We start from the raw sequence: 12,608 nt of genomic DNA, 5'->3' as shown, positions 1-12,608 counted from the left end.
ATGTGGGATCTTAGTTCCCCACCCAGGGATCGAACCCGGGCCCCATGCAGTGGAAGCTCGGAGTCTTAAACCACTGGACCGCCAGGGAAGTCCCTGAATATTGATTTTTAATAGCCAGTGAGTTTGCTGAATTCTCGCATTATATCTAGTAATTTAACTGTAGATACTTTTGCATGTTCTGTGCAGTCATATCTTTGAAAAAAATAATGTTTTTTTCTTCCCAATTCTTATGCATTTTATTATTTTCCTTTGCCTTGTTGCACTGGCTAGGCTTTCCTATCCCTAGTTGTTCAACAGGAATGTTGAATAGAAGTCGTAGTGATAGTAGGTGCCTAATCTTGTTGGTGATTTTAAAGGAAAATTCTTAATATCACTATTAAATAACATTTTTACTATGGGGTTTTGGAAAATTACCTTTCTAGATAAAAGGATGTTCCCTCCATTTCTAAGTTGTTACACGTTTTAATTCAAAACAAGTATTGACTCTCTCCTCCTGAAATTCTACTTATTTTGTATGTTAGTTCTTCTCGCTCTGTCATCCATGTCTCTTAATCGTCCTGTCATAATTTCTATCTGTTTGTCTCTTTGTACCCCATTCTGGATGATTTCTTCAGCCCTATCTTCCTGTTCATGAATTCACTTTTCAGTGATTTTTGTCTGCTATTAAAGCTGTCTTTTGAGTTTTATTTCTAGTAGTATGTTTTTCACTTCTGGAAGTTTTCATTGGTTCTTTAATTTTGTTTTCTTGGTTATTATTTATAATTTCTGGGTATCTGAAGTCTTTGCAGGTCAGTTTTTGCTGTCTTTAGTTTCTGCTGAATCTTCCTCATGGCTCCTTCATTATCATGTATTTTGTGACTGTGTGTGTGTGTGTGTATGTGTGTGTGCGCGCACATTTCCCTTGGAACTTTTATCTTCTGGAATTCTTTGAGGGCTGGGTCTTTTCAGGGAGAATTTGCTTCTGCCAGGCTCCTGGCGACACCAGCAGTTTGGTACTATTAAATTAGTCTTTAAAGATTAGCATTTAATATAAAGATTAAAATTTTGGCTTGAGGCTTTTTAGGTCTCCAGGTGGTATGAATCTGGTGTGTGAATTTTCGGGAGAGTGCTTTTGTAATGACAAATTCTGTAGGCGACCTTTTTCCCCCAATGCCAGCACCATTTTTTTTTTAATTAAAAAATTTTAAATTTATTTATTGAAGTATAGTTGACTTATATTAGTTTCAGGTGTACAGCATAGTGATTTGATACCTCTATAGATTACACGCCATACAAAGTTATTATAAAATATTGACTATTTTCCCTGTCTACATTACACCCCTGTGACTTATGTATTTTATTTATTTTATTATTTTTTTAATTGAAGTATAGTTGACATATTAGTTTCAGGTGTACAGCATAGTGATTTGATATCTCTATAGATTATGCACCATACAAAGTTACTATAAAATATTGACTATTTTCCCTGTGTACCTTACACCCCTGTGACTTACGCATCTTATTTTATTATTTTTTTTAATTGAAGTATAGTTGATTTACAGTGTTGTGCCAGTCTCAAATGAACTTATCTACGGAACAGAAACAGACTCACAGAAGTAGAGGACAGACTTGTGGTTGCCGAGGGGGAGGGGGAGGGGGAGAGGGACGGACTGGGAGTTCAGGTTGGTAGATGCAAACTATTAACATCCAGCACCATTTAAACTACAGTTTGCCTTATGGTCTTGGAGTCAAGGTGGGGATGGGTTGATGCAGGAGTGGAGGAAACAGCTTGTTCATTTCTAGGTTACCCTGGTTCACTCTAATGGTAGCCCTTTTGGGTCCCAGATTTATGAAGCAAGGTTCCCTAATTCGAAGAGTCTGGGCTTTGTCTCCTTTTCTCAAAGTCTCAGCCATTGAAACTGAAGTTCAGGTTCACCAGGTTTGGCAGATACTCTCAAGGGAAATGCCACCTTCCCTTAGTTTTTGACCTGATTATTCCATATCTGCTGACAAAATCCGTAATGCATCCAAAAATGTTGGTTTACAGTTTATCCTATATTTATGGTTGTTATCAGTGAATCAAAGTGCCTAATCTATCAAACTGCTTAAAAAAAAAAAGTCTGCCCTACTGCTGAAAAGTGATGCCTGTTCTTGGCTGTTTTTAAAGGTTTTATATAAAAGTGAAAGATCAATCAAAAAAATAATTCCAGGTCTTGAAAAATTGAGCAGTTTACTGAAGAGCTCAGGGAAAGTGTATTGTAATGAGCTTGCCACATACAAAGAGAATTCCTAGAAATACTGAAGCAGCAACAGAAGAAATCTTGAAGGGATCCTGCTGTGTCCTTTGACTCTTAACAGGCAATGTCAGAATGTTTGTCAAGCTCCCCACACACACCCACCTCCAGAAGAATCCACGAAGACGACGCACCCTCTTTCTCCATGACACTGAGGCTGTTGACAGTGCAAGGCTGAGATCAGCAGGGTCCTGAGGATCCCAGTCACGGGGATGAAACAGCATCCCCGTGCGGCAGCACTGGTCGGGGAACTAAGATCCTGCAAGCCGTGCAGTGCGGCGCCCGCCCCCCGCAAAAAAAAAGAAGGAACGAACATGACATGAAGTATTGGGCCCCAGAGTAGTTTGGATTCATATTACACTGTATTTTTCTTTGCACTTGAGTTTCTTTAAAACTTTTTTATGGATTAAAAGTAACTAGAAGTTTTTCATCACACCATCAATTGCTACTATTAAATCTTAGGTATTCTTTACGCTCCTGAAAGTTTGGGGCTTTGGCAATGGGGGAACTGGATAGAACTTAATTATGGTCATTCAAAGTATGTTTAACTTGCTGTTTATTCTGATAATCTCATTTATAGCCATTAAGCAAAATTGTCTTTATATAAAGAGCTTTCTCACAGGTGGTATTTTATTTAAGGTAAACCAGACTAAATATCAGCTGCCTGAAAATATCTTCAAAGTAAATGAACTCACACACTGGCTTGATTTTTATGAAGATGCATCCAAAAGGACCACCTCGAAAATGAACGCAGTAAGTATGGCATATTTAAAGAGGGTATTGATCGTCGGTAAGTTAATACAGGCACTCGTTGTATAACTTTGTACGAATTTCCAAAACTTCCTGTACTCTGCAAAATTGCCCAATAGAAATAGCAGGGCTTATGGGAAAAGCAACGCAGACCCCTCAAAACCGATGCAGTTTTGTAGCCAGAACACTGACAGAAAAGTGCTTCCTACCTGGGGAGATAGCTCAGACCAACCAGGCAAGCAGCTTGTGCACAGTGTCGCGAGAAGATGAAAAATGCACAAAAACCGAAGGGTAGAAATCTCTCCACACCCTGATTAGAGGACCGGTGGTACTGAGGTAACACCTATGGGAGTGGAGCTTTGCTCTTAAGGTAGGTATAGGAGGCTCAGTGACTCACCAGGAGCCAGCAGGATAGGGCTGTAACTTTGGGGAGGGTTCCCTGGGTGTAAGTACTCCTTTTTCATTTTCTTAAAATAAAGCTAAAGGGCTCTTGCTGCCAGTTCAGCAGCTAATCTGAGATTTTTTTCTCCTTTTCTCTGAAGGTTCTAATTCTACTCCTAGCACATCATCCTTTGCCTGGGAAAAATCTTGTCTGAGCTAACCAGCTCTCTACATTCTGTCACTCCCCTGCTTACCAAATGCATCTGAACTAATTTCACATTTCAGAAGTGCAGGTAGCAGCAGAATAGACTCTTTGGAAAAATGTCCAGAGTTTATAATTAATGGTGAAATTAAACGAGTACTGAAAATACTAGGTTTATATACCTTTCATTGATATATATAAAACATTTTCTTAGAATTTTATATATCTGAGCACTACTGACCAGCATTTTGGATTGCTTTGGCTCTAAGTACTGAGACCTGAAACCGTCAGGGCTTTAAGGCTAAGAAGTAAGGCGTAAGATTTCTCTGTCCTTTCATTTATCAAAATTGTTGTCATTTCCATTTTTAGGACACTTCAATGGACATCCGCTGTCCTGTCATATTCAGTCATTTTCCATTTATCTTTAATATTCTGTCGAAAATTAAACTACTGTATGCAGACTCGTCTTTAAAAATGCAGGTATGCATGCCTATTTCTTTGTTTTCATTAGCAAATCAAATGATGAGTACCTTTTCCAGTGTATAATAGAGGAGTGATAAGGGAGCCACCCACTGGTGAAACCAGTGGTGGTCATAGCATTCAAGAAGCTTATACTCTAATGAAGAAGGCTAGAGAGACTGTCACAATTTGAGTTGGGTTGGCCTTGAGGCATATTAGGGCCTCAGTAGCAAAGGACAGAGCTTGGGCCTAGCTGTAGGGCTTTTGCCTTGAGGTTGGCGCCGGTAGTCTTCTGAATGGTACTCAAAGACGCGTGGCAGACGTGGGCTTGATTGGGATTAGCACCAGTACATAAGAAGGTCCAATCTAATGGGAAGACATAGTAGTGGGAATAGAGGTGACAGAGGATTCTTGAAATTCAGACCCAAAGAAATGGCTGGTACTCTGTGATCATGCCATAATAAAGGTTTGTGGAAAGTATTTCCCTTCCAGATGTACTTACTGTCATCAGCTGACTTGGTTCTGTTTGTCAGCGTATCCAGCAAGGGGTTTTGAACTTAAAATTGTACACTTGAAAATGCCTCAGAAAATGTACCTCATTGCATTTTTATAAGGATTAAATTTGTTAATATAGGTAAAGCATTTAGAACAGTGCCTCTCACAAAGTGCCCAAAAGTGTTAGCGCTTGTTGTCACTTTTATGCTTATATATGCATCTGTATATCTATATGCATGAATAATATTCAAATCGATGTCATAAAAGTAGATACCTTTACAAAATGCAGTTGCCATAATAAAACAAAATAGGAAATTGATTTATAAGTTCCAAGTAAGACCATTAATGAAATATTTAACAAAGGAAAATGGAAAGAAAAAAGATATGAGAACTTTATTTTGCTTCAACTCTGTAACTATTCTCTCTTGATTTTAAACAAGCTTCCGGTAATTATTTTATAGAACTGGCATTTGATTTCTCTCTGTTTTGCTAAGAGACATAGACGTTAATGATCCCAAATTGCCATTTGGTTCCAGATGGACGGTCTGTGTGTCTGTCAGTCTGTGGGTCTGTCTCTCTCATGGTAACTTCGTAGATTATCTGTCCCCTAAAATCTCTTGTCTGAGTTTTCCTCCTAGAAAAGGATATCTCTAGAGAGGTCTTTCATCCTGCACTTTTGCTGCAGCAGGCTTCTTTTCTAAACGTCTGAACTTCTCTTCCTGATGAGAACACTAGGTTTCAGCTCACTGCTTCGGGCTCACTAGTCAGTCTCTTAGCCTGTTGACGATCGTCCGTCGGTCACTGAAGTGCTCGTAATTGTGTTTACGGGATACAGTGGTCCAGAGGAGCCCGCGGTTGGTCGCGTTCCTGCGCACCCAGATCAGCCCCGCAGAGCTTTTCATTTCCTGTGTCTCATGTATCTTCTCACTGGGGGTGAATACTGAACATGTAGCCTGTCTCCAGGGGTGTATATAGGGCTCTTTTCATAAATGTTTGTGACACGCGTGTATAATACACTGAACCGGTTTATTCTACTTTGTAAATTTCTACTTGGAGCAAACGGTGAAATGGAGTGAAACATTTTTCTTTTCCGAGGAGAAGAGATGGCGAGCTTGTATGAGGTTGGTTGGCATTGTGGAACAAGAAGAGTCTGAATTTGCTTTACTGCCCACCTTCAATCTAACAGTCAGAAGGGGTCACTTGATTGAGGATGTTTTGAATCAGCTAAATCAGTTTGAGAATGAAGATCTGAGGAGGGAGTTACTGGTAAAGTATAATTCTTACTTAATGTTTTTGCTGCTAAGACAGAAAACAGAAAAGAATGTAATGACGGGCCTTACAGAGAGGGAATTATCTCCCTTTTCCGCTGGGGTTATCTGTATTGGAGTTCCCCTAGTTTCCCCCAGTTACCTGTGAATTCCAGGTGAGAGCTGTCAGTACACTCTGGCTGAGGAGCGGCAGGTGAAATGGTCGTCCTCCCCGCAACCTGGTCAGGTAGATAGCCCAGTACTAGCCCTAAGAGGTCCATTCCCTCGTGAGGCTTGAGCAAGCCTGGCTGGTCATCGCCTTGTAAAGGTTGCGGTGAGATGGGGTGACCCAGAGGAGAACTGAGAGTTTGTTTCTGCTCTCCTGCAGGAACCCAGGTTGCTTTGTTGAAGAGAGAGCATTCTCTTTATTGACTACATAGTTTTTTGAGGGTATAATTGTAGATATCACCATGTCCTGAATATTCATTAATCATGATCTTTGGTTTAGCTACTATATAACTTGTCTTACTAATAGATATTTGGCACAGAATAATGACGACTAGAAGATCTAATGAATGTTTTCCTTATGCCAGGAACTACTGTAAAAGCTTTACACTTGTGTAACTTCTACCCTTGTGTAGAAGGTTCTGTTTTTTCCTGCTTTTACAGATGGGGGAACTGAGGTGCAGAACCATGAGGTAACTTATCCCAGGGTGACACAACTGATAAGTATCAGAGCCAGGATTTCAGCCCGACCATCAGGCTCTAGACTTTCCAGTTAATCAAGACAAGTCAGGATTTTCCTGATAATATTTATTAGAGTGTTTTTGATTCGAGGTGTTAGTTTATCACTTGTCCTACTCAGATTAAAGAACGATTGACTTGACCAAAGCTCAAGATACTATTTTAAAAGTACGGAGTTTGCAGTTAGAGTTGGCATTTCTGTGTATTTTTGCACATAGATAATTTTTTAAAAATCTAGTGAACTCATGATTCTAAACTGTGTCGGCCAGCCAGCCCACTCAGTTATTTTAGTTCCACTTTTATATTTCATTCATCCATTTTAAAAATTTAGGTAACATTTGATAAGCAGCTACTATTTTCCAGACTGTGTGAGACATTTTACCTGTGTTATCCCATTTAATCTTTCTGATGATCTCGTGGGAAAACACGCTTTGTGAGGTTAAGGAGCTTGCCCATATAAAGGGGCAGGGTAGGAGAAAGGATAGAAGTGCCAGCATAGAGCCACAGGAATTTCTGGTATTAAAGCAGCACGAAAAAGAAGAGAGAAATGAAAGCTTAAATAGTGCTTCATAAGAGAAAGCAAGGGAGAAAAGAGTGTGAAGAAAGAGGAGGTGGCCAGAAGTGTAAAATGAGTGGGTGAAATCAAGATGAGACATGAGAAACTCAAGTCCTTGGAATTGGGGATTCACAGATTCTTGGTCCTCTTGGAGAAAAGCATTTAAGTAGAGAAACGGGTTTAGAAGTTGGTGTACATTAATCTCCAAAATTTGGCAACCTAGAGTAGAGGAAGCCAGTATTGTCTATACTGGAAACAATGGTGTTGAGATTTTTTTTTCTTTTAAGGATAAGGGAGACCTTAACATATTTGTAAACTGAAGTGAAGGATTCCAAGAAGGAAAGGCAGAAAGGAACAGAGCAAGTAATTGAAGGAGCAAAGATGGGTTATAATAGAATCATCTTGAGGAGGGATTGGTGTCAGCAGGTGGGATGCTGCCTCCTTATGGAATCAACAGCCAAGCCAATAAATACGTGTGCTCTGGTTTTTCAGTTTTTTTGAAAATTCTGATATTTATGATTTCTTCATGTTTATTTTCATTATACTTAATGTACCTGATGATTATAAAAATGATGCCAATTGAGGTCAGTTTAGTGGTAAAGACTTCTGGCTCTCAGGTTTGTCACCCGTAGGATTCAGTCTCAGCAGCTGGGGACTTCCCTGGTGGTGCAGTGGTTAAGAATCCGCCTGCTGATGCAGGGGACACGGGTTCAAGCCCTGGTGCAGGAAGATCCCACATGCCACGGAGCAGCTAAGCCCGCGAGCCACAGCTACTGAGCCTGGGCTCTAGAGCCCGTGCTCCGCAACAAGAAAAGCCACCGCAATGAGAAGCCCACGCACCGCAACGAAGAGTAGCCCCCGCTCGCTGCAACTAGAGAAAGCCCGCGCACAGCAGCGAAGACCCAATGCAGCCAAAAATAAAAATAAATAAAATAAATAAATTTATTTTTTAAAAAAAGTCTTAGCAGCTGTATAACCTTGGGAAAGTTATTTAAATTCTTGAAGCCTCATTAGCCTCCTAGAATTAGTAAGAAAATTCAATACGCTAACACAAGTAATTTGCTTACCCCATCCAGTACCTCCCAAATACTTGGGTCCACAAATAGTTATTAAACGAGATTTAATACATAGCAATACAGAGCTCTGGAAGTGATGCATTATTTGCTCTGTTTCTTTAGGTTTCATTTAGTGGAGAAATTGGATTTGACTTTGGAGGAGTCAGAGCAGAGTTTTTCCATTGTCTCTTTGAAGAAATGACCCGGCCAGAATATGGGATGTTCACATATCCTGAAGAGGCTTCCTACATGTGGTTTCCTGTCAAGGTAAGTCCTCTTTTCTTGGTGTAGGTATTTCCTGAGAGAAAAGGTATGGGGATATACCATAGAAAATTAGGTTGTCTAGACTGTTGTATTTTAGGAGAGGAATTATTGATGTAATTATGGAGATAACTTTTAATTCTAAAAAGGTGATTATTTTCTCTAAAATGGGGGTCCTCTTTCCCTGGGTTCCCAAGTCCACACAAGAGAATTTAAGCAGTATATATGTATTGACCATTTCTAGAATGTATAGGTAAAAATGAACCCTTCCTTTCTTAGGCACTCATTCTTTGTTCTGTTTTCCCAATGAACTTGAAGATAAAGCCTATGAAAAGAAATTGCAAAAACTTTGTTTATAAGGATTACTGAGCCTCATGTGTTTCTATTCCTGTTAATACTTTTATTTTTTATTGAAATATATTTGACATATATAACATTGTATAAATTTAAGGTGTACCACATGTTGATTTGATATATTATAGTATGATTGCCATACTATAGTGGTAATTAGCACCTTTATCACATCTCATAATTATTTCTTTTTAGTGGTGGATAATTAAGATCTAGTACCATAGCAAATTTGATGATTATAATACAGTATTGTTATCCATACTCACTATACTGTGCATTTGAACTCTAGGATTAATTTGCTACTCATTGCAGCTTTTCCGCCTAAACAACGTCTCTCCTATCTCCTCACACCCATCCTATTAATGCTTTCAGTAACCAAAACTGTGGCAGGGATTTAAATTGACTTAATAATTGAATATAAACCCTAAATATTCTTATCTCAAGATTTTTGGTTTTAATTTGTGATTTGATTTTGTGAAAGGGGAAAAATGGTTTACCTAATATAAATATTCCATTGTACTGGTAAAAATTCATAATACGTTAAGGTTTTTTTTTTCTCTTTTCAGCCTAAATTTGAGAAGAAGAATTATTTCTTCTTTGGGGTTCTGTGTGGACTCTGCCTATTCAGTTGCAATGTTGCCAACATCCCTTTCCCACTGGCTCTGTTTAAGAAACTTTTGGACCAAGTGCCATCATTAGAAGACTTGAAAGAACTCAGTCCTGTTTTGGGAAAGTAAGTTAACATAGTTCCTTTTTCAGAACCCTGTCTAACATATATTTAGATAAATATTTAAACACACACATTCCAGTAGTATTTTCATGTTCAATAGTAGCATTCTGGGTATTTTAAACTGATTCTAACTTTGTCAAATTGTTAGATAATAATTTAACTTTCTGAAATTAAGAAAAGTTGGTTTTTCGTATAGTCAGTCCTCACTGTTTGCATTAACCTTTGGTTTATTTGAGCAGAGACAGTCATGACAGAGCACAGGTTACACCTTGGTGCAAAACCTGCAAGTGATGCTTATTTTATTTCATTTTATTTATTTACTTATTTATTTTAAAGAGACATGTTTTCCAAAGTTGTTTTTTTTTTTTTTTTTTTAATTTATTTCTCTGTTTTTGGCTGTGTTGGGTCTTCGTCGCTGTGCGCGGGCTTTCTCTAGTTGCGGCGAGCGGGGGCTACTCTTCGTTGCGGTGCGCGGGCTTCTCATTGCAGTGGCGTCTCTTGTTGCGGAGCACGGGCTCTAGGCACACGGGCTTCAGTAGTTGTGGTGTGCAGGCTCAGTAGTTGTGGCTCACGGGCTCTAGAGCACAGGCTTAGTAGTTGTGGCACACGGGCTTAGTTGCTCCACGGCATGTGGGATATTCCCGGACCAGGGCTTGAACCCGTGTCCCCTGCATTGGCAGGCGGATTCTTAACCACTGTGCCACCAGGGAAGTCCTGATGTTTATTTTAAAAGTTGTTTCATGTCATCATCTTTAAAATGAAAACTTATTTCTAAGTTAAAAGACAAGCCACCACCTCACAAAACGTATTGGTAACATATAATAGAAAGGGTTACTATCCCTGCTGAATAAAGTGTTCCTGCACATCCATAAGAAAAATTGACAGAGTATACAAGAAAGTAACCTACAAAAGAAGCAATAGAAATGGTTCATAAATTAAGGTGATCGTGGATAATCATAAATTAAGTGATCATGGAATGCATATTAAAGTGAGAGGCTAATATGGACTTCAAATTGACAGTGGTTGGAAATACTGATGCTGTGTAGTGTCAGCAGGGATTTGGGAAAAGGTTCACTCTGATTTCAAGAATTATGAGTGGAATTGTAAATTGGTAACTCCTTGTCAGAGAGCAGTATGGCAGTACAGTAGTCCCCCTTATCTGCAGGAGATGCGTTCCAGGCCCTCCAGTGGATGCCTGAAACCGTGGATAGTACCGAATGCTATATATACCATGTCTTTTCCTATACGTACATACTTAGGATAAAACTTTATTTACACATTTGGCACACTATGAGATTAACAATAACTAATAATAAAATAGGACAATTATAATAATATACTGTAATAAAAGTTATGTGAATGTGGTTTCCCTCTCTCAGAATGTCTTACTGAGGAAATCTAATGCCTTTTCCATCCTGACTAAGCACTTACCGTGCACTGTGGCCGTAACTTCTGCAGTTTGAGGTGCAAGAGCAAACCAGCATGAATTTCTTTTTTCGTCTTCACAGTTTGCCAGATAGAAGATTCTTTCATACTGTAGATCCTAGCAACCTCGACATCTGATTTTTTCTTTCCTTACCAAGTTGAGAACTTTCACCTTTTCACTGAAAACATACAGTTTATGGCTTCTCTTGGGCCCGTCCGAATTGCCAGCATCACTACTCTTGCTCTTCGGGGCCGTCATTAAGTAAAATAAGGGTTGCGTGGATGCAAGCCCTGTGATACCACAGTGGTCATGAGGCAGCTACTGAATGACCAACAGGTGGAATACGCTGGACAAAGGGATGATTTACATACCGCACAAAGAGGGATGGTGTGAGATTGCATCATACTACTCAGTACGGCCTGCAATTTAAAACTGATGAATTATTCTGCAGTTTTCCATTTCATATTTTCAAATTGCAGTAGACCACAGATAACTGAAACTTTGGAAAGCAAAACCATGGCTAAGAGGGGACTACTGTGCTTAGAATAAAAAAAAATATGCTGCTTTGACCCAGCAATTCTACCTCTAGACATTTCACATTCAGAAATAGGCAATCATGCAAATATGTCTGCTAGTGCACATTGTATTAGATAGTTTATAATATGTAGACTACCTAAGTGCTCTTCAGCGAGGGAATTAATGTTTTTGGTATATTTATGCAATGGAATACTATGGGGATTTCTAAAAGAATGAGAACGGTAGTATGATTCTATTATTATTATTATCTCTATTTTACAGATGAGGAAACTGAAAGGGAAGAAAGTTAGGGAACTTGCCCCAGATCCCATAGTGACAGAACTCTGGTTGGAACACAGACACTGGCTCCAGAATCCAACTATTAATCGTTATACTTATTATACTAATAAGGAAAAAAATATTGAAAGCACCAAATTTGAAAAGGAGTAGATAAATTTGTTGTTAATTTTTATTGAAAATGACATAAATAATGCTTATGCCTAAGAAGACTTAATAAACTAAATAACTTAATATACATAAACTGAATAAAGACCACTAAACCCATATTAGCATTTCTCAAACTTTTAGGTCTTAAGACTCTCTTAAAAATTAAGAGAGGCCCCCAAAGAGCTTTTACTTATGTCGGTTACATTTGTCAGTATTTATAATATTAGAAATTAAAAGTGATAAATGTTTTAAATACAGGAATACACGCTCATTCTGTTAGCTCTCATATAGCCTCTGGAAAACTCTGTTCTGTACTCATGACAGAATGTGAAGGAGGCCAGTAACATCTTAGTAGTATTATGAAATTAGTTTTGACCTTGTGGACCCCCCTGTAAAGGCCTCAGGGATTCCCAGAAGTTGTTGGTCTTGGTTATGCTTTGAGAATCCCTGATCTCTATATTCAATAAAATATAATCCCAGCAGGCTTAAAAAAAAAAGGCTGATTTAAAATTTATATGGATGAACAAGGGGCCAGGAATAGCCAAAAATAATTTGCAAGGTGAATAAGGATGGGGAACTTGGCCTACCAGATATCAAGAGTCATTAGAAAGCTGTATTAATTAGGGCAGTATGATATTGGTGCAAGCTTTCCAATGGTACAGGAGAGCGTAGAACCTGACCCCTATACACATGGCACTTTGTTAGAGGTAGTATA

At 38.8% G+C, this 12,608-nt stretch overlaps 1 protein-coding gene across 3 annotated transcripts in view; it reads left to right on the top strand.

The window, feature by feature from the left end:
• Window positions 1-12,608, top strand: part of LOC133092427 (E3 ISG15--protein ligase HERC5-like) — a 40,975-nt gene that overhangs the window by 21,926 nt on the left and 6,441 nt on the right. The window contains exons 14-18 of one of the 3 annotated variants that reach the window (XM_061191738.1): window positions 2,913-3,026; window positions 3,976-4,086; window positions 5,662-5,826; window positions 8,286-8,429; window positions 9,341-9,507. In XM_061191738.1, coding sequence (XP_061047721.1) covers window positions 2,913-3,026; window positions 3,976-4,086; window positions 5,662-5,826; window positions 8,286-8,429; window positions 9,341-9,507 — 701 coding nt within the window. Of the gene's footprint in view, window positions 1-2,912; window positions 3,027-3,975; window positions 4,087-5,655; window positions 5,827-8,285; window positions 8,430-9,340; window positions 9,508-12,608 lie in introns of all 3 variants that reach the window. The other 2 variants (XM_061191737.1, XM_061191736.1) reach the window with 2 other exon arrangements.

Source organism: Eubalaena glacialis, chromosome 5 (genome assembly GCF_028564815.1).
Source record: "Eubalaena glacialis isolate mEubGla1 chromosome 5, mEubGla1.1.hap2.+ XY, whole genome shotgun sequence".
Lineage (NCBI taxonomy): Eukaryota > Metazoa > Chordata > Mammalia > Artiodactyla > Balaenidae > Eubalaena > Eubalaena glacialis.
The sequence above is the reverse complement of the archived record's forward strand: the minus strand, read 5'-3'. Positions and strand labels throughout refer to the sequence as shown.